This window comes from Agelaius tricolor, unplaced genomic scaffold (assembly GCF_023055355.1).
Source record: "Agelaius tricolor isolate 1412-34295 unplaced genomic scaffold, bAgeTri1.0.p SCAF_51, whole genome shotgun sequence".
NCBI lineage: Eukaryota > Metazoa > Chordata > Aves > Passeriformes > Icteridae > Agelaius > Agelaius tricolor.
In genome coordinates, this window is record NW_027269311.1 from 1,930,655 (window position 1) to 1,953,029 (window position 22,375).

Consider the following 22,375-nt stretch of genomic DNA (forward strand, 5'->3'; position numbering starts at 1 on the left):
AGCACAGACACAGCACAAGGACTTTAATCAGCCTCTGGGGCTTTGTGCTCAGGCCCTGGACATCAGTCCCTGAGAGGCAGCTGAAGAAACCTCTCCAGAACTCCAAGGCAGAATCACACTCCAAACTTTCTTGGACTTTTAATGGGTCCCAGAGAGGGACACGACTGAGCAAGTGTCCCCAGGCCCCAGGCAGAGCAGAGAACTGCAGGCAGTGATGACAGGTGGGGACAAAGAGAAGCCAAGTCTGGGTGCCCTGGGGCACAGCAGGGTCTGTGCCAGCAAGGGCTGGGAGGAGACACCTTGTCCTGAGGCCCTGGGGCCTCCTGGCCCAGCCCCAGCCAGGCTGGGCACTGTCAGCCCCTTGTGCTGCCCTCAGCATCCCCCCCTAGCCCACATCCCAGTGGCCTCAAGGATCTGCTGCAAGGAGTCCCTGGGGAGCCTTGCTCAGCAATGGCCCTGGGGGCTCCTTCATGCTCCCTGCAGGGACTGCAGCTTTTTCAAAGGACTTTGGGCTTTGGCTTTTGGCTTGGAGTCTCTGAGAGGTTTGTGCAGTCATGGCCTCCAATTATCTGCTGTAATTAGTCCCTGGAGAGGCTTTGTCAGTAACAACACTCAGTGGGGCTCATTAATGCTTCAGGGTACTTCAGATATTTGAAGGTACTTGGTGTTTCCCTTTTGATACAGACTCTGTGAGAGGTTTGTGCAATCATGGCCCCAATTATCTGCTTTAACGAGTCCCTGGAGAGCTTTGTACTGACACTCAGTGGGGCTCATTAATGCCTTGAGATACTCAAGGTTTTTAAGGTACTTTATGGATTTTAGAATACTTTTAGGTACTTTTGAAGATTTTCCTTCCCACACTGAGTCTCTGAGAGGTTTTTGTGCCATCCTGGCCTCCAATTCTCTCCTCCAAGGAGTCCATGAGGAGCCTGTGTTGGGTATCTTCCCCCTTTCTGTTTTACAACAAAGATGGAACTGAAAGAATTTTGTAAGACTTTCTAGAAGCATCCAAACAAACACAGTAGAATTAACAATACAACAACAACCACTAAGAGAATTAATAGTCCTGTGGTAGCTCGACATCATCCAACCCTTTAATCCATTGGATTGGAAGAGTCTATTGAACCTTTGTTTTCCACTTGAAGCTTCTTGCACCCTTCCTTCAGTACCTGAATGCTCTTGTGGATTGACTCGCTGTGGCTGGAGAGGTTCATGCAGCACATGCCCTCAGAATCTACACAGTCATGCCCATGTGCCCAGAGTAAAAACTCTATCGCTGTTCTGCAAGGTGGCGTGTCTGATGGTCTCTGTGTCTGAGAGCAGGCCACTCAATGTGAGGGAGGCAGCATTGGTTTGCTTACTCAACAGGCACCCAGGATGGTCTGATTGTCCTAAAGCTTTAGCTGCAGCCACCCAAGGTAGTCCAAATTGGAGGTGCTACAATCTGATACCTGGATTAAAGCTTTCAAAGCCATCTCTTTGATATCATCCAATACTTCTCTGGGGATACCTGCTGCTTGATCATTTGGTAGGCTGTGTTGCCCTTCTCCAGCTGGATGGCTGATTGTCAATTCTGCCCTTGCCTCATTATTAGCATAGTCTGCTATTAATTGATTTAGTGAACACTTCCATCCCCTTCCCACAGGGTGTATTCTGTAGGTGACAACAACATGGTCATAATATATTTTGAATTATAGGGGGTTAAGACATGAGCTGTAAACATGGCCCTCATTAGGCCATTAAAACAAGGTAAGTCCTTCCTATGGTCTTTAGCTGCCCTACACAGATCCTTGATTTCCCCGTAAACCAATGGTTGATACCTGGGATTCTGCCCCTTTCTTTCATAACATCCCAGGGCAATGAGGAGTTTCGAGGTTATTTGCCAGTCTCCTTCCTTAACTGAAGGCATGGCCCAGGGTGGAGAGGATGATTGACAGTGGGGGCGTGACCTGCAGTTGTGGGGGTGGAGTCTGGAGGTTCGTTCAGGGCGGAAGAGAAGGCTGTGGTAGCAGGAAGTGGAGGAGCCAAGATGGAGGGAGGATGGTTGGGCTCCCGAGTCACATTTGGGCTCCTTCCATCTTGAGTCTCCAGGGCATGATGCTCCAAGAGGGCGTGGCCATTGCCAGCTTGGACCATCGTGGAAGGTGTGAGAAAGGCAGGCTTGAGGGGAGGTCCCGAGTTAGGAGTGACCAATGGATTGAGTTTTCAACAAAATGCTTGCTGGTGAATGGTGGTGTGAAAGATGGGGAGCATGCGGGGTGCAGTGGGGTCCCTTTTGATCAAAAGCTTGTACAATTTAACTCTCACTGAGTCCCAAAATTCTGTGGTATGGATTTCATCAGCAGAGGCGTCTGGAAAATTTTTAATGATCCTCCTCATGATTGATTTTAATTCGTTCTTTGAGAATATTTTGTCATGATCAGTGAGAATTGAAGCATCCGTATATGCTCCTTTCTACTTTGGACCTCTGGCTGCCCATTTTTCTCTTTCTCTGCCTCATGGGGAAGAGCCACCAGAACACCCCAAATCAATTATGGGATGTGGGTGCATATTGTAAAAACACAGTGGCAAAACAGGCAATAAATGTCTTGTGTTTCCCCAAACCCACCTGCAATCCTATGCAGGTGAAACCATCATTGTCCCTGCCGATCCTGTGCAAGGTCCCTTGAAGCAACGATGAATCCACTGGGCCTGGCACAATCCAAAATCCCAGGGAGCGCTGGCCTATCCATCAGCTAACCCCAGCTGACGTGACTGACACAGGGAGCCCTGAGTGTCATGGTCCCTGTTTGGGTGCCAAATGTCACAATGAGGGTGGCTGTGACAAACCTCTCTGGTTTCCTGACTTCAGGGCGAGGGTGGCAAAAATGAAAAGGAGCAGGATCGATGGAGTTGTTTAGAAGGAACTTTAAGAACTGGGTGAAAAACAATATAAACATGAAGAACATGGGAACAGTATGAGGGGCAGGATCCAAAGACCCGAGAAGAGGGGGAAACAACAATATATACACTTGAGGGTAGAACACTCTAGAACAATAACCCTATAGGGGAAACAAGTAACCAATAGGGGAGGAGAACTTGGACAAGTTAGCATAACAACACTAAAGGCTTATGGGGGAACTCTCAAACTCACCCTAAGTTAAACAAATGATTCCCAGGGCTTGAAACTCATGCCCAGTTCTTCCGGGGTAAAATCTGGCTGACTCTGAGTTACAGCCAGGCTAACTCCCACACTGCTGCTTTGCTCTGGTCCCTTGGGACCATGTGGCCCAGCAGAGCCACAATGATGTCCTTGGTTCCATGAGGCCCCACAATGTCACAATGATCCCTTGGATCCATGGTGCTCTGCAGTGTCACAATGGCCCCTGCATTTCACAAGGCTCCCAAATGTCACATTGGTCTCCATAGGAAGGAAACCACAGAGCCCCCATGTTTCAGGAGCTGATGAACAGCAACCACCAGAGGCTAAGGCAGGGTCCTGTCTGTCCTGGCAGGCATGCTTGAAACAACCTTTGCATATTTCACATTATGAATGCAGAGTCCTAATTTAAAACATTTGTGCCTGGAAAAGAGGGATTTTTTTTTTTTTTTTTTGCATAAAAAGAAAAGCACAGAGCCCTTTCCAGTGTTTGGAAAATAGGAAAATGCTGCCCCTTAGGAGTGAAAGACCAGCCAGACCTGTCTGTCCTGGCAACTTTTGTCTGGGAGCAATCCTTGAATAAACAAAAATTTGGAAGTGGAATCCTAATTTTGGCCATGGATACCTGGAAAAAATGAACAGTTCTTTTCCATTAAAAGAAGAGCCCAGAGCCCCAGTGTTTCAGGGGCAGATGGGAGTGGCCTTCCACATTCCAAGGTCAGCCAGACCTGTCAGGTGACCCCTGGGAGGCCAAGGCAGCCACACCTATTTCATGTTCCCCTGGTTCCACAGGGTCCTGCAGTGTCACAATGGCTCCTTGCTTCCATGAGGCCTTGCAGTGCCACAATGGTTCTCTGGCTTCCATGATGCCCTCAGGTGTCATAATGGCCCCTTGGTTACACAAGTCCTTAAGGATCTTAATGGTCTCCATGGTTCCACAAGGCCCCACAGTGTCCTGATGGTCTATTGGTTCCATGAAGCCTGGCTGTGTCCAATGGCCCCTTGGTTCCATTGGGGCCCAGTAGTGCAACAATGATTCCCTTGGTTCCACAAGTTCCCATAGTGTCACAATGGCCCCTTCCTTCCATGAGGCCCTGCAGGTCACAAGGGTCTCCATTATTCCATGGGGCCTTGCAATGCCACAATGCTCTCCATGGATCCACGGTGTCCTGCAGGATCACACTGGTCCTTTGGCTCCACAAGGCCCTGAAATGCAGCAATGGCCTCTGGTTCCAAAAAGCCCTGCTGCTTCACACTGGCCCCTTGGGACCATGTGGCCACACAGAGCCACAAATTCTTGGTTCCACGAGAACCGAAAGATGTTCTTGGTTCCACGAGGCCCCACAGTATCACAGTGGCCCCTTGGATCCATGGTACTCACAGTGTCACAATGTTCCCCTTGGTTCCACAAGTTCCTACAGTGTAACAGGTTCCACAGGGGCCTGCAGTGTCACCATGGCCCATTGGTTCCACAATGCTCCGCAGTGTCACAATGGTCTCCATAGGAAGGAAACAAGTGAGCCCCAGTGGTGCAGGGGCAGATGAGAGGCAGTCACCAGAGGCCGAGGCTGGCCAGACTTGACTGTATGGGCAGATTTTGTCTGGGAGTAACCCTTGGATATAGGGAATTTTAGATGCAGAATCCCAATTTTGGCCATGGGTGCCTAGACAAGAAAGACAGTTCTGTCCCACAGGAATAAAAGCACAGAGCCCCAGTGCTTCATGGTCAGATGGGAAGTGGCCCTTGACATTCCAAATTCAGTGGGACCTGTCAGACAGCCCCCAGGAGGCCAAACCAGGCAGACCTGTTCCATGTTCCATTGACTTCATGGGTGCCCACACTGTCACAATGGTCTCCTTGATTCCATGAGGTCTGGCAATGTCACAATGGCTTCTTGGTTTCATGAGCCCCAACAGAGTCACAAGGGTCCATTGGCCCCACTCAGCCCCGCTGTGAAACAATGGCTCCTTGTTTCTATTTTAAATCAATCACAAAATAACCACAGTTTGATCACTGATCCTTGCCTCCATAGGGCCCATTATGTGGACAATGGTCTCCTTCATTCTACAATTCCTGGATTCCACAGTCTCACCATCGTTTCCTTGGATCTCCATTGTCACAACTGACCCATCTCTCCATGAGGTTCCGTAGTGTCACCGTGGTGGCTGTCAGAGGCTGGATGAGATCCATGTCCCGAGACACCTTGGGATGCTCGGAATGCCCGTGTGGGGCCAGGGCCGGGTCAGGCCTTGGTTTGTGGTGAGACAGAGCCCCACCCCCAGCCCTGGCCTGGCAGAGCTGTCAATCACAGAGCAGGGGGTGATGTTAACCCAGCTCTGATTGGCCCAGCTGTCAATCAATCAATCAATCAATCAATCACACAGCAGCAGGTGGTGCTACCCTGGCTCTGATTGGACAAGCAACTGGCAGTCCCACCCCAGGGGCGGGGCCATGAAAGCCCAGGGGGTTAAAAGCCGGAGCACGAGGCCAGCACAGGGTCTGGATCTTGCCTTGTCCTGGGGTTCCTCTGTTGGTGTTGCTGGAACCCCAGCAGTTGGTACCTATGTGCGTGTCTTTCTCGGGATCTTCTGTCTTTCTGTTGGTCTCTATTTCTTCTCCTTCTAATCCTACTTACCTGGAACGTTTTTGGGTAACTTCACATCTTAAGGGTTAAAAGATTTTAGGTTAAATGTGTGGGAATCCAGGGCACAAGGAATATTTCTCTGTCTGCTCTGAGGGATCCTGACCCCCAGAGGAACACTGCATTTAACCTTTGCCCATGGAGAGGACTTCCAGGACTTTGAGACAGATTAGAATTTTCCAGGGTGTGAAATAGGTAATAGAGAGTAGCATACTACGTCCCTTGGGTGAGAAATTTAGATTTTGGGATTTTTAGTATGGTGTAGATAGGAAGCAAGATGGAGCAATTGGGGTGTAGTCCCTGTCTTCTTCTTCATCTACTCCATTTTCTGCAGTGTTGGTGGCACAGGGTGATTGGTCAAAGAAAGCACAGTGCAGAGTTTATGTGGACAGGCAAGGGATGAATTATTGGTAGATAAGTAGAAATAATGTATGTTTTAAGAATTAATTGGATGAGAAAACTTTAAAAGACCTTGAAACCATTCATTTTAGTACCATTTTGAGGTGTTTTCCCAGCATGTTGAGCCTGGTGTGGACAGCAATGCAAAACTTTAGATAAGATAACAATAAACAAGAAGCTGAAGACTGAGAAAGTCCCATGCATCTCCATTTACCTGAAACAGAACTGCTACAGAGGGTTTCCCCCATCCAGGGAGCCCCCAGAAAGGCCCAACAAAAAACAAACCTCAATGACTGGTGCCCCAAAAATGTTTGTAATAAGTTGGCTTTTTTCCATAAAGTCGTTTACTCAATGGTGTTGTCTTAATTGGCCAATCATGTGAAATGTGTTGATTAATTGACCAATGAGGTCCACCTGTAGCAAACCAAGATATAAAAGAAGAGGACTGAAAAAAACAGGTGGCTTTAAGCCCTTAGCCTTCTGATCTGGGTTGGTGTCATCTCTGATTCAATGGTGACATTTGGGGATCTGTGGGGGTATTGGGGATCATTTCTGCACCTCATGACCCAACAGGAGCTTCTGTAAAAAAATTAGCCTGAAGCTCCCACTGTGCCCATGACAGGAACTCCTGTGAGTGTCTGGGACATCCCGGCTCTTTGGCAGCCTGGGGACTCCTGGGATGTCACCGTGGAGCCCCCGTGAGTGCCTGTGACAGATGGGTGCCTTTGCAGCCCAAGGTGTCCTGGGATGTCACCATGGAATGGCTGTGACTGCCTCTGACCACAGGGCTCTTTACCATCCCCAGAAAGCCCTGGGAGGTCTCCATGGAGCCCCTGTCTCTGTGTGTGACATTCCAGCTCTGGAACAGCCTGGAGACTCTTGGAAAGTCCCCATGGGACCACTCTGAGGGCCAGTGACAAATCGGATCCTTAGCAGGCAACCATCACCAGGCCCCCTGTTGGTATGGTCAGTTTCCATGCCAACCATCCCCAGCCCCCTGTTGCTATGGTCAGTTTCCATGGCAACCATCCCCAGCCTCCATTGCTATGCTCAGTTCCCATGGCAACCATCCCCAGCCCCCTGTTGCTATGGTCCGTTTCCATGGCAACCATCCCCAGCCCCCTGTTGCTATGCTCAGTCCCTTGGCAGCTCCATGGAGACCCCATGCCAGGGGTGGTTGCCATGGACACCAGCTCAGGCCTGCAGCCAGAGCCCGTTGCCATGGCAACCATTGGCAGCCCCCATCCCCAGGCTGATGGGATCCCAGAAGCACAGAATTGGCTGAGCTGGGAGGGACCCATCAGGATCCTCCAGTCCAACTGCTGGCCCTGCACAGGACACCCCAACAATGCCAGCCTGGGCCTGGCAGCGCTGGCCAAACGCTGCTGCAGCTCAGAGAGCCCTGGAGCTGGGACCCTTCCCTGGGCAGCCTGGCCAGGGCCCCAGCAGCCTCTGGGCAAAAACCTTCTCCTGACATCCAACCTGAGCCTGCCCCGACTCAGCTGCAGCCGCTCCCTCCACTCCTGTCCCTGGGCACCAGAGGGAAGAGGTTCCCACAGCCCCAGCCAGGGACCCGCTCCCAAGGCTGCTGCCATGGCCACCAGGGCTGCCACCAGCTGGGATGCTCGGTTTCCACGGGCCGGGCTTCAGGAATGGGATTCCCCAATTTCCTGCTCCCGCTAAAACCGCGCTGCCCTCGCTGCCCTCCCGCCTCCCATGGAAAGCACAAAAGGCAAAGATCCCGGGCTGGGATAAGAACAATTTATTGGGAACAGCAGCAAGATAAGGAACAAACCGGAATAAAAACAATATTGTCAACAGAAAGGATAAGAAAAACTATTTACAGGGAAAACTCCAACATCAACAACTGTCTGCCTGGCCACGTATTTCATCCTGTCTGGAAAGGACACCCTTCTCCTCAGGGAGAGAGAGTTCCTTTCCTGCCCCTGGCAATGACCTGAGGTGGGAGTGAATGTAATGACAGGGCCATGGCCAGACCCTCACGTTCTTCCATCCCACATCAGGTCATTGGCAGGGGCAGGAAAAGGTGCAGGTTTCTTCCTAGCATGGATCACAGGGAACATGAATCACCAAGACTCTTCCCAATGTGGATTCTCCCATGGGGGATGAAGCTGGAGTGGTGCATGAAGCTGCTCCTGCAATCGAGGCATTTGCAGGGCTTCCCTTACTGGTGCCTCTGTTGGTGTCTTTTCATATGAGAACTTGTGGTGAAGCTCTTCCCACACTGGGGACACTCGTAGGGCCTCTCCCCAGTGTGGATGCGCCGGTGGGTGACGAGATTGCAGTTGTGCTTGAAGCCCTTCCCACAGTCAGGGCAAAGGAAGGGCCTCTCCTGGGTGTGAATCCGCTGGTGTTGGAGGAGATGGGAGCTTCTATGAAACCTCTTCTGACATTGGGGACACTCGTAGGGCCTCTCCCCAGTGTGGATGCGCTGGTGGATGATGAGGTGGGAATTCTGCTTGAAGCCCTTCCCTAGGTCAGGGCAGAGGAAGGACCTCTCCTCTGAGTGAATTCGCTGGTGCTGGAGGAGAGTGGAGCTGGTCTGAAACCTCTTCTGACACTGGGGACACTCGTAGGGCCTCTCCCCAGTGTGGATGCATTGGTGGGTGATGAGGGCAGAGCTGCAGCTGAAGCCCTTCCCACACTCCCCACACTCGTAGGGCCATTCCCCAGTGTGGATCATCTGGTGGCTGATCAGGGTGCTGCTCTGCCTGAAGCTCTTCCCACACTCCAAGCACTTGTAGGGCTTCTCCCCATTGTGAAGCTGCTCCTGGGTCACAAGCTCTGAGCTCTGGCTGAAGCTCTGCCCACCTTCCTTGCTCAGGGTGGGTCTTTCCTCCTCAGAGCCCCCTGGGCTGGGTTTGGAGCCCCTCCTCCAGTGGGATCTCTGGGGCTTTTCCTGTATCTTGGAATTCAGCAGTGTGGAGCCACTTAAAATGGCCTCTTCCACGAGGTTTTGCTGTGGGGATTTTTCCTCCCTGGTCTCCATCCTCAGCTTCTTCCCAGGGGGGAGGAAGGCCAAGGAGAGGATGGGATTTGCCTCCGTGCCACAGGGAAGGGGAAGGAGATCCCCCCAGTGCATCCTTGGCAGGACGGGGTTGGCAGCAGGGTTGTCCTGCAGCCAGGGGCCGTGCTGGGCTGGGAGATGGAGCAGGAGAGAGGGGGAAAGGGGCACTGACTTCCTCCTCACCTGCCTGGGTATCCCAGGGCTCCTTCCTGTTTCTCGCAGCCTCCTCGTCCATCCAATCGAGATTTGGGAATGGGAAATCCCGTTTTGGGGACCAAACAAAGGTTTCGCACATTGTCTTTTGAAGTGGTTTGAAGGCAAACCTGGGGGAGAGTCTAAATCAGAATTACAATTTAATAACAAAATGAAGATCAAGGCAATGCTACAGAAACACTGCCTTAAACTGACAGAGTCAGGATATAACCTGACACCCTGTTGCTGGTCAGGGTGGTGGCTGCAGTCCCATTAAATGGTGGCTGCAGTCCTGTGGGAGTGATGAACGTGATTCTGTCCAAGCAGTGATCCTGTAGAAGGGTCTGGTCTTCCTCTGGAGGTCCAGTGGCGGTTCTAGAGCTCTTGTCCTCTGGGAATCCAGTAGGCAAGCTGCTCCTGGTGTTGCAAGGCTCAGCTTATATCCAGGTAGGAATGCTTGGATCCTCCCCCTGGGCAGAACATCCCACAATGGGATGATGGAATTTGATCAGTCCTGCAGTGACACACAATGGCCCATTCACAGCAGATATCTCCCCTGGAGGGCGTTATCAGGGCTGAGTCATGGAAGAGATCAAGAACACTGCCCCGCCTGTTTCTAGCAGTTGATGAAGATGGGGATTGAAAACATGCATTGGGTTCCATCTTACACTGCAACCTGAAACAGTGGGGGAATCCCTGCTCAGGGGGTGAACACCACCCCCCTTACCCAAACTGGCTCAGGTGTAAAACCCCCACCCCAGGAAGGCCACACACACAGGGGACAATGTCACACTTGGCCTGCCCCAGGGGAGGTCTCTGTCCCTGTCACTCCCTTGCTCTCCCTCCTTTTCTCTTTCTTTCCATCTCTCTCTCTACCTCACATTTACTGTTTAATAAAATCCACGATGAATTTTGCCTCATTAGCACCTTAAGTGGCGCAGAGGAATCTCTCTTATGATTTTCTTAACCAGATTGTGACATTATTTTGGCACAGTGGGTTTAGGCACTGTTCTCTGACCCCAAGTGCCTTTGACAACAGCATGGTTCCCTCCTCTGAGGAGCTTGTGCTTCTCTCTAGAGGAACTCTTGGAAACTTGGACACAGCTTCCTCTGAGCAAATTATGGGAGAACTGAGGAGGAAAATGGCCATTTTGGCTGGCTGGTGTAAAGAAAATACTCTGTTGTCCTTCCTTGAAAAGTTTGTCAAAATCACTCTAGGAAAGGGAGCAAATGTTGCCAGCGACACTGACAAGGTTCATTCACTCCAAGGTGAGGAACACAAGGCTGCTAAAAGTCCAACAAGAAGCCCAGCTCAAGTAGCTAAATTCCCAAATAACTCCTGAATTCCCAGGCTTGGGGGCTTTGCCAAATATAAGAATCATTTTTCTCTTCATCCCTGTCACCTTTGTGACAGCTCCACAGAGCTTTCCCTTCCTTTTAATAATATCTGTATGGGGCCAAATTTGCACTTTTATCAGAAACTGCCAGCAGCTGAGCTGGAGCTGTGCAGGGGCTGATGAAACACGGAATTTCCAACGAATTGCTTCTATTGTCACTTTATTCATGTCTGGGATTTGTTTGTGTTTTCATCACATGTGACTTGTGGGACAATCAAATATTCATCAAGGTGATTTATGCAGAGCTAAGTTGGATTTCTGCCAAGTTTTTCTTGTCGAGTGCACAGGGGATGCTCAAGGGGTCTCTGAGCCTCTTGCCCTGGGGGATGCTTGGGAGGGCTTTGGGGGGGTTGTCCCTGTCCCTGTGACCCCAGGCCATTCCCCAGGGGTGTCCCTGTCCCTGTCACCCCAGGCCATTCCCAGGGGTGTCCCTGTCCCTGTCACCCCAGCCCATTCCCCAGGGGTGTCCCTGTCCATGTAACCCCAGGCAATTCCCCAGGGGCCTCCATCATTCTCACCCAGGGAATGCCTGGGGGGTCTCCCTCCCTCTCACCCCTGTGCCAGGGGGTGCTCGGGGCAGTCTCTGTCCCTCTCAGCCCAGGGGATGCTCGGGGCTCTCTGTCCCCTGGCCCTGGGGGATGCTCGGGGGGTCTCCATCCCTCTGGCCTCAGGCAATGCCTGTGCAGGGCTGGGCACCAGGGGCTCTGTGTCCCTCTCACCGCTGAGGCTGCTCGGGGCTGGGGGGGCTCTGCCACCTTCTCACCCCTGGGGAGGCCGGGGGGGTCTCTGTCCCTCTCAGCCCTGCTGTGACCCCACCCAAACATCATCGGGGCCACAGGGACAGAGACACCCCCAAACCCCCAGAAGGGCTGAACCTGGGATATGGTTTGGGGCTGAGGATTTAGGAAGGGTCTGGAATTGGGGCTGGGCTTGGAGTTGGGGCTGAGATTTGGATTAGAGCTGGGATTGGGGTTAGAGCTAGACATGGGATTGGCTTTAGGGCTGGGGTTGGGATTGGGTCTGGGGCTAGATGAGTTTGGGACTAGGATGGGATTAAATACAGAAATGTGAATGTGGAGTGAGATTGAGACCAGGATCAGGGTCAGGTTTGGGACTGAGCTCACCCAGAGCAGGACAGGACGGGATGTCACTGTGAGAAGGTTTGGGGAAAATACTGATTTGGGGAAAAACAAGCTGTGAATGCCTTGGGTTGGGGATTCCTCCCACACAAGTCCATCTCTAGAAGTCACCTGATGTCCATAAAAACCTCCAAAAATCAAGAATGAATTAAAAAAAGCCACCACGAGTGTCCCATTTCCAGTCTCATCCCTCTGGGGTTCTCGTGGTCTCCTGTGTCCGGGCTGTTGGGGATCCCATGGGTCCTGGGGATCCCCCCTCTCCAGGGTCCTTCTTAGGGATGCAGGCGGATTTTGGAGTCTCAGGGTCCCCCTCTCCAGCCTCCCCTCAATCCAGCCACTTGGGGTTCCCCCTTCTTCCCACCGTCCTGTCCTGCTTTAGGGCAAATTTGGTTGAAAACCCCCAAAAGGAGTTTCCTCTAGAATGCAGATTCAGCAGCCCCACCCTCAGCCAGTTCAGGAAAATATTTCCTTGGAGAAAAGTGGAAAAAAACTTTATTTACCAGGCAAAGCATTCACCAGCACAAAAATTGAACAATATTTAGCAATAAAACCTCCTGCTGCTTCAAAATAGATGACAAACTCCACAAGTCCCTCCTTGGGCTGTAGCTCAGTGCACTCAGTCTCTTATCAGTCTCTTATCAGTCTCTTATCAGTCTCTTATCAGTCCCTCCAGCGCTGGAGATGCCTTGGTCCACGCCCGGCCAAGTGGGCCACAGGTGGGAGCTCCAGTGGTGTTCTGGGTGTTCAGTCCAGAGCAGGTTTTAAACAGCTCCAAAGAAAAAGAAAAACCACAGTCCAGGAAACTTCTCTGCCTCAGAGAGCTAAAAACTAACTAAAAGCAAGGGAGAGCTCTGTCCTGCCCTCTGTCCATCCAGGAGCCGGAATGTGGAGGAGTGAGTGCAGTGTCTGAAAACAAACTGCAGCTTCTTCCTCCTCCCCTTGGCTCTCAGAACCAGCCTTAAAGGTGCAGAACTCATTTCTGGGCTAAAGGGACCGATGGGGAACGAGCATCATGAAGTCACCCCAGGTCGCGCCCCTGTCAGGGTCAGGGGGTCCCGTCCCCGCCTCATCTCCGGGCTGCCGGGGGTGCCCCAGCTCCGGTATCGCCCCTTCCCCTCTCCCCGCCCCGGGGGTCCCCCGTTCCACAGCCCCGGCTCTCACGGGGATCCCCAAAACCAATGTCCCGCCCCGTCGGTACCGGGCCATCCCCACGTGGAACCCCCGGGACCCTCCCGAGGGGCGATCGCGGCTCCTCTGCCCCCGAAAAAGCTCCTCTTAGGGAGCCCAGAGATATCCGGGGCTCGAGTCCGGGATCTGCCGGCTCCGAACACTCTCCAAAAAAATCCTCCCGGAGACCCCTGGCTGGAGTTATTTGGGAATTTAGCTACTTGAGCTGGGCTTCTTGTAGGACTTTCAGCAGCCTTGGGTTCCTCACCATGGGGTGAATGAACCTTGTCAGTCTTGCTGGTAACATTTGCTCCCTCTTCTCCAGTGATTTTAACAAACTTTTCAAGGAAGGACAACAAAATATTTTCTTTACGCTCCAGACCCACAGCAGCCATTTTCCTCATAATTTCTCCCATAAGTTCCACAGGAGGAAGGAGGGACTGTGTACAAGTTTCCAAGAGTTCTTCCAGAAAGAGCCACAACCTCCTAAGTGGAGGGAACCATGCTGTTGTCAAAGGCACTTGGGGTCAGAGAAGAGTGCCTAAACTCACTGTGCCAAAATAGTCTCGCAATCTGGATAAGAAAATTTTCAGAGAGATGCCTCCACCTCAATTGAAGTGCTAGCAAGACCAAATAAAAGGTGGATTTTATTAAACAGTAAATGTGAGGTAGAGAGAGAGATGGAAAGAAAGAGAAAAGGAGGGAGAGCAAGGGAGTGACAGGGACAGAGACCTCCCCTGGGGCAGGGCAAGTGTGACATTGTCCCCTGTGTGTGTGGCCTTCCCAGGGTGGGGGTTTTACACCTGAGCCAGTTTGGGTAAGGGGGGTGGTGTTCACCCCCTGAGCAGGGATTCCCCCACTGTTTCAGGTTGCAGTGTAAGATGGAACCCAATGCATGTTTTCAATCCCCATCTTCATCAACTGCTAGAAACAGGCGGGGCAGTGTTCTTGATCTCTTCCATGACTCAGCCCTGATAACGCCCTCCAGGGGAGATATCTGCTGTGAATGGGCCATTGTGTGTCACTGCAGGACTGATCAAATTCCATCATCCCATTGTGGGATGTTCTGCCCAGGGGGAGGATCCAAGCATTCCTACCTGGATATAAGCTGAGCCTTGCAACACCAGGAGCAGCTTGCCTACTGGATTCCCAGAGGACAAGCGCTCCAGAACCACCACTGGACCTCCAGAGGAAGACCAGACCCTTCTACAGGATCACTGCTTGGACAGAATCACGTTCATCACTCCCACAGGACTGCAGCCACCATTTAATGGGACTGCAGCCACCACCCTGACCAGCAACAGGGTGTCAGGTTATATCCTGACTCTGTCAGTTTAAGGCAGTGTTTCTGTAGCATTGCCTTGATCTTCATTTTGTTATTAAATTGTAATTCTGATTTAGACTCTCCCCCAGGTTTGCCTTCAAACCACTTCAAAAGACAATGTGCGAAACCTTTGTTTGGTCCCCGAAACGGGATTTCCCATTCCCAAATCTCGATTGGATGGACGAGGAGGCTGCAAGAAACAGGAAGGAGCCCTGGGATACCCAGGCAGGTGAGGAGGAAGTCAGTGCCCCTTTCCCCCTCTCTCCTGCTCCATCTCCCAGCCCAGCACGGCCCCTGGCTGCAGGACAACCCTGCTGCCAACCCCGTCCTGCCAAGGATGCACTGGGGGGATCTCCTTCCCCTTCCCTGTGGCACGGAGGCAAATCCCATCCTCTCCTTGTCCTTCCTCCCCCAGGGAAGGGGCTGAGGATGGAGACCAGGGAGGAAAAATCCCCACAGCAAAACCTCATGGAAGAGGCCATTTTAAGTGGCTCCACACTGCTGAATTCCAAGATACAGGAAAAGCCCCAGAGATCCCACTGGAGGAGGGGCTCAAAACCCATCCCAGGGTGCTCTGAGGAGGAAAGACCGACCCTGAGCCACCTTCTGAGGAAGGTGGACAGAGCTTCAGCCAGAGCTCAGAGCTGGTGGCCCATGAGCAGCTTCACAATGGGGTGAAGCCCCACAAGTGCTTGGAGTGTGGGAAGAGCTTCAGGCAGAGCAGCACCCTGATCAGCCACCAGATGATCCACACTGGGGAATGGCCCCATGAGTGTGGGGGGGTGTGGGAAGGGCTTCAGCTGCAGCTCTGCCCTCATCATCCACCAACGCATTCACACTGGGGAGAGGCCCTACGAGTGTCCCCAGTGTCAGAAGAGGTTTCATAGAAGCTCCCATCTCCTCCAACACCAGCGGATTCACACCCAGGAGAGGCCCTTCCTTTGCCCTGACTGTGGGAAGGGCTTCAAGCACAACTGCAATCTCGTCACCCACCGGCGCATCCACACTGGGGAGAGGCCCTACGAGTGTCCCCAGTGTGGGAAGAGCTTCACCACAAGTTCTCATATGAAAAGACACCAACAGAGGCACCAGTAAGGGAAGCCCTGCAAATGCCTCGATTGCAGGAACAGCTTCATGCACCACTCCAGCTTCATCCCCCATGTGAGAACCCACATTGGGAAGGGCCCTGATGATCCATGTTCCCTGTGATCCATGCTAGGAAGACACCTGTCCCTTTTCCTGCCCCTGCCAATGACATGATGTGGGATGGAAGAACGTGAGGGTCTGGCCATGGCCCTGTCATTACATTCACTCCCACCTCAGGTCATTGCCAGGGGCAGGAAAGGGACTCTCTCTCCCTGAGGAGAAGGGTGTCCTTTCCAGACAGGATGAAATACGTGGCCAGGCAGACAGTTGTTGATGTTGTAGTTTTCCCTGTAAATAGTTTTTCTTATCCTTTCTGTTGACAATATTGTTTTTATTCCGGTTTGTTCCTTATCTCGTTGCTGCTCCTAATAAATTGTTCTTATCCCAGCCCGGGATCTTTGCCTTTTGTGCTTTCCATGGGAGGCGGGAGGGCAGCAAGGGCAGCGCGGTTATAGCGGGAGCAGGAAATTGGGGAATCCCATTGCTGAAGCCTGGCCCGTGGAAACCGAGCATCCCAGCTGGTGGCAGCCCTGGTGGCCATGGCAGCAGCCTTGGGAGCGGGTCCCTGGCTGGGGCTGTGGGAACCTCTTCCCTCTGGTGCCCAGGGACAGGAGTGGAGGGAGCGGCTGCAGCTGAGTCGGGGCAGGCTCAGGTTGGATGTCAGGAAAAGGTTTTTGCCCAGAGGCTGCTGGGGCCCTGGCCAGGCTCCCCAGGGAAGGGTCCCAGCTCCAGGGCTCTCTGAGCTGCAGCAGCGTTTGGCCAGCGCTGCCAGGCCCAGGCTGGCATTGTTGGGGTGTCCTGTGCAGGGCCAGCAGTTGGACTGGAGGATCCTGATGGGTCCCTCCCAGCTCAGCCAATTCTGTGCTTCTGGGATCCCATCAGCCTGGGGATGGGGGCTGCCAATGGTTGCCATGGCAACAGGCTCTGGCTGCAGGCCTGAGCTGGTGTCCATGGCAACCACCCCTGGCATGGGGTCTCCATGGAGCTGCCGAGGGACTGAGCATAGCAACAGGGGCTGGTGATGGTTGCCATGGAAACTGACCATAGCAACAGGGGGCTGGGGATGGTTGCCATGGAAACTGACCATACCAACAGGCTCCTGGTGATGGTTGCCTGCAAAGGATCAGATTTATAACAGGCCCTCACAGGGGCTCCATGGGGACTTTCCAAGAGTCTCCAGGCTGTTCCTGAGCTGGAATGTCACATGCAGAGACAGGGGCTCCATGGACACCTCCCAGGGCTTTCTGGGGATGGTAAAGAGCCCTGTGGTCAGAGGCAGTCACAGCCATTCCATGGTGACATCTCAGGGCACCTTGGGCTGCAAAGGCACCCATCTGTCACAGGCACTCACGGGGGCTCCATGGTGACATCCCAGGAGTCCCCAGGCTGCCAAAGAGCCGGGATGGCCAGATACTCACAGGGGTTCCTGTCATGGGCACAGTGGGAGCTTCAGGCATAGTTAGAGAAGCTCCTGTTGGGTCACGAGGCGCAGAAAGGATCCCCAAATGGTACCGCTGAATCAGAGATGACACTGACTCAGATCAGAAGGCTAAGGGCTAAAGCCCACCATTTTATTCTGTCCTTTTATATCCTGGTTTGCTAAAGGTGGACCTCATTGTTTTGCTACAGGTGGACCTTAATCAACACATTTCACATGATTGGCCAATTAAGACAACACCCTTCAGCAAACAACTTTATGGAAAAAAGCCAATGTATAACAGCCATTGTCAGAGCAACGGTTATTTATGTTTGTTTCATGTTGGGCCTTTCTGGGGACTCCCTGGATGGGGAAAAACCTCCAGTAGCAGTTCTATGCCAGGTGAAAGGGGATGCATGGGACTTTTTCAGTCTTCAACTTCTTACTTATTGTTATCTTTTCTAATGTTTTGCATGCTGTGCACCCCAGGCTCAGTGTGCTGGAAAAACACCGCAAAATGGCCCCAAAATGTACAGTTTCAAGGTCTTTTAAAGTTGTCTTAACCAATTAACTTTTAAAACCTACATTATTTCTACTTATCTACCAATAACTTGTCCCTTGACTGTCACCATAACCTCTGCACTGCGCTTTCCTTGACCAAACACCCTGTGCCACCAACACTGCAGAAAATGGAGTAGATGAAGAAGAAGACAGGGACTACACCCAAATTCCTCCTTCTTGCTTCTTATCTACACCATACTAAAAATCCCAAAAACTAAATTTCTCACCCAAGTGACATACAATACTACCCTCTGATCTATTTCAGATTTTGGTGAATTCTAATCTATCTCAAATTAGAGATTTCTAATCTCTCCCTCTCCATGGGCAAAGGTTAAATGCAGTGTTTCTCTGGGGGTCAGGACCCCTCAGAGCAGACAGAGAAATATTCCCAGTTCCCTGGATTCCCATACATTTAACCTAAAATCCTTTAACACTTAACATGTGAATTTACCCAAAAATGTTCCAGGTAAGTAGGATTAGAAGGAGAAGAAACAGAAAACAACAGAAAGACAGAAGATCCCGAGAAAGACACGCACATGGGTACCAACTGCTGGGGTTCCAGCATCACCAACAGAGGAACCCCAGGAGAAGGCAGGATCCAGACCCTGGGCTGGCCTCGTGCTCCGGCTTTTAACCCCCTGGGCCTTCATGGGCCCGCCCCTGGGGTGGGACTGCCAGTTGCTTGTCCAATCAGAGCCAGGGTAGCACCAGCTGCTGGTGTGTGATTGATTGATTGATTGATTGATTGATTAATTAACAGCTGGGCCAATCAGAGCTGGGTTAACATCACCCCCTGCTGTGTGATTGGCAGCTCTGCCAGGCCAGGGCTGGGGGCGGGGCTCTGTCCCACCACAAACCAAGGCCTGACCCGGCCCTGGCCCCACTCGGGCATTCCGAGCATCCCAAGGTGTCTCGGGACATGGATCTCATCCAGCCTCTGACAGCCACCACGGTGACGCTATGGAACCTCATGGAGCCATGGGTCATTGTGACAATGGAGATCCAAGGAAACGATGGTGAGACTGTGGAATCCAGGAATCGTGGAATCAAGGAGACCATTGTGCAAATCATGGGCCCTATGGAAGCAAGGATCAATGATCAAACTGTGGTTTGATTGTGATTGATTTAAAATAGAAACAAGGAGCCATTGTTTCACAGCGGGGCTGAGTGGGGCCAATGGACCCTTGTGACTCTGCTGGGGCTGATGAAACCAAGAAGCCATTGTGACATTGCCAGACCTCATGGAATCAAGGAGACCATTGTGACAGTGTGGGCACCCATGAAGTCAATGGAACATGGAACAGGTCTGCCTGGTTTGGCCTCCTGGGGGCTGTCTGACAGGTGCCACTGAATTTGGCATGTCAAGGGCCACTTCCCATCTGACCATGAAGCACTGGGGCTCTGTGCTTTTATTCCTATGGGAAAGAACTGTCTTTCCTGTCTAGGCACCCATGGCCAAAATTGGGATTCTGCATCTAAAATTCCCTATATCCAAGGGTTACTCCCAGACAAAATCTGCCCGTACAGTCAAGTCTGGCCAGCCTTGGCCTCTGGTGACTGCCTCTCATCTGCCCCTGCACCACTGGGGCTCACTTGTTTCCTTCCTATGGAGACCACTGTGACACTATGGGAACTTGTGGAACCAAGGGAATCATTGTTGCACTACTGGGCCCCAATGGAACCAAGGGGCCATTGGACACAGCCAGGCTTCATGGAACCAATAGACCATCAGGACATTGTGGGGCCTTGTGGAACCATGGAGACCATTAAGATCCTTAAGGACTTGTGTAACCAAGGGGCCATTATGACACCTGAGGGCATCATGGAAGCCAGAGAACCATTGTGGCACTGCAAGGCCTCATGGAAGCAAGGAGCCATTGTGACGCTGCAGGGCCCTGTGGAACCAGGGGAACATGAAATAGGTGTGGCTGCCTTGGCCTCCCAGGGGTCACCGGACAGGTCTGGCTGACCTTGGAATGTGGAAGGCCACTCCCATCTGCCCCTGAAACACTGGGGCTCTGGGCTCTTCTTTTAATGGAAAAGAACTGTTCATTTTTTCCAGGCATCCATGGCCAAAATTAGGATTCCACTTCCAAATTTTTGTTTATTCAAGGATTGCTCCCAGACAAAAGTTGCCAGGACAGACAGGTCTGGCTGGTCTTTCACTCCTAAGGGGCAGCATTTTCCTATTTTCCAAACACTGGAAAGGGCTCTGTGCTTTTCTTTTTATGCAAAAAAAAAAAAAAAAATCCCTCTTTTCCAGGCACAAATGTTTTAAATTAGGACTCTGCATTCATAATGTGAAATATGCAAAGGTTGTTTCAAGCATGCCTGCCAGGACAGACAGGACCCTGCCTTAGCCTCTGCTGGTTGCTGTTCATGAGCTCCTGAAACATGGGGGCTCTGTGGTTTCCTTCCTATGGAGACCAATGTGACATTTGGGAGCCTTGTGAGATGAAGGAGCCATTGTGACACTGCAGAGCACCATGGATCCAAGGGATCATTGTGACACTGTGGGGCCTCGTGGAACCAAGGACATCATTGTGTCTCTGCTGGGCCACATGGTCCCAAGGGACCAGAGCAAGGCAGCAGTGTGGGAGTTAGCCTGGCTGTAACTCAGAGTCAGCCAGATTTTACCCCGGAAGAACTGGGCATGAGTTTCAAGCCCTAGGAATCATTTGTTTAACTTAGGGTGAGTTTGAGAGTTCCCCCATAAGCCTTTAGTGTTGTTATGCTAACTTGTCCAAGTTCTCCTCCCCTATTGGTTACTTGTTTCCCCTATAGGGTTATTGTTCTAGAGTGTTCTACCCTCAAGTGTATATTTTGTTGCTTCCCCCTTTTCTCGGGTCTTTGGATCCTGCCCCTCATACTGTTCCCATGTTCTTCATGTTTATATTGTTTTTCACCCAGTTCTTAAAGTTCCTTCTAAACAACTCCATCGATCCTGCTCCTTTTCATTTTTGCCACCCTCACCCTGAAGTCAGGGAGCCAGAGAGGTTTGTCACAGCCACCCTCATTGTGACATTTGGCACCCAAACAGGGACCATGACACTCAGGGCTCCCTGTGTCAGTCACGTCAGCTGGGGTTAGCTGATGGATAGGCCAGCGCTCCCTGGGATTTTGGATTGTGCCAGGCCCAGTGGATTCATTGTTGCTTCAAGGACCTTGCCCAGGATCGGCAGGGACAACGATGGTTTCAGCTGCATAGGATTGCAGGTGGGTTTGGGGAAATGCAAGACATTTATTGCCCGTTTTGCCACTGTGTTTTTACAATATGCACCCACATCCCATAATTGATTTGGGGTCCTCCGGTGGCTCTTCCCCATAAGGCAGAGAAAGAGAAAAATGGGCAGCCAGAGGTCCAAAGTAGAAAGGAGCATATACGGATGCTTCAATTCTCACTGATCATGACAAAATATTCTCAAAGAACGAATTAAAATCAATCATGAGGTGGAACATTAAAAATTTTCCAGACGCCTCTGCTGATGAAATCCATACCACAGAATTTTGGGACTCAGTGGGAGTTAAATTGTATAAGCTTTTGATCAAAAGGGACCCCACTGCACCCCGCATGCTCCCCATCTTCCACACCACCATTCACCAGCAAGCATTTTGTTGAAAACTCAATCCATTGGTCACTCCTAACTTGGGACCTCCCCTCAAACCTGCCTTTCTCACACCTTCCACGATGGTCCAAGCTGGCAATGGCCACGCTGTCTTGGAGCATCATGCCCTGGAGACTCAAGATGGAAGGAGCCCAAATGTGACTCGGGAGCCCAACCATCCTCCCTCCATCTTGGCTCCTCCACTTCCTGCTACCACAGCCTTCTCTTCCGCCCTGAACGAACCTCCAGACTCCACCCCCACAACTGCGGGTCACGCCCCCACTGTCAATCATCCTCTCCACCCTGGGCCATGCCTCCAGTTAAGGAAGGAGACTGGCAAATAACCTCGAAACTCCTCATTGCCCTGGGATGTTATGAAAGAAAGGGGCAGAATCCCAGGTATCAACCATTGGTTTACGGGGAAATCAAGGATCTGTGTAGGGAAGCTAAAGACCATAGGAAGGACTTACCTTGTTTTAATGGCCTAATGAGGGCCATGTTTACAGCACATGTTTTAACTCCCTATAATTCAAAATATATTATGACCATGTTGTTGTCACCTACAGAATACACCCTGTGGGAAGGGGATGGAAGTGTTCACTAAATCAATTAATAGCAGACTATGCTAATAATGAGGCAAGGGCAGAATTGACAATCAACCATCCAGCTGGAGAAGGGCAATACAGCCCACCAAATGATCAAGCAGCAGGTATCCCCAGAGAAGTATTGGATGATATCAAAGAGATGGCTTTGAAGGCTTTAATCCAGGTATCGGGTGGTAGCACCCCCAATTTGGACTCCCTTGGGTGGCTGCAGCTAAAGCTTTAGGACAGTCAGACCATCCTGGGTGCCTGTTGAGTAAGCAAACCAATGCTGCCTCCCTCACATTGAGTGGCTGCTCTCAGACAGAGACCATCAGACACGCCACCGTGCAGAACAGCGATAGAGTTTTTACTCTGGGCACATGGGCATGGCTGTGTAGACTCTGAGGGCATGTGCTGCATGAACCTCTCCAGCCACAGCGAGTCAATCCACAAGAGCATTCAGGTACTGAAGGAAGGGTTCAAGAAGCTTCAAGTGGAAAACAAAGACTGGGTCAATAAACTCTTCCAATACAAGGGACTAAAGGGTTGGATGATGTCTGGCTAAAAGAGGAATATAAATACTCTTAGTGGTTGTTGTTGTATTGTTAATTGTCCCATGTTTGTTTGGATGCTTT

At 51.5% G+C, this 22,375-nt stretch overlaps 1 protein-coding gene and 1 pseudogene across 1 annotated transcript; one reads left to right on the plus strand and one right to left on the minus strand.

Moving 5' to 3' along the window:
* The window catches only part of LOC139604489 (zinc finger protein 271-like), a 67,265-nt pseudogene that overhangs the window by 17,611 nt on the left and 27,279 nt on the right, over positions 1 to 22,375 (plus strand).
* LOC139604455 (zinc finger protein 3-like) lies at positions 8,366 to 9,190 on the minus strand. The gene has a single exon (XM_071455609.1). It carries the CDS (start codon positions 9,188 to 9,190, stop codon positions 8,366 to 8,368), a length of 825 nt encoding a protein of 274 aa, XP_071311710.1.

Coding starts and splice junctions, on each gene's coding strand:
- LOC139604455 (XM_071455609.1), bottom strand. CDS start 9,190: ATGGAGACCAGGGAGGAAAAATCCCCACAGCAAAACCTCGTGGAAGAG.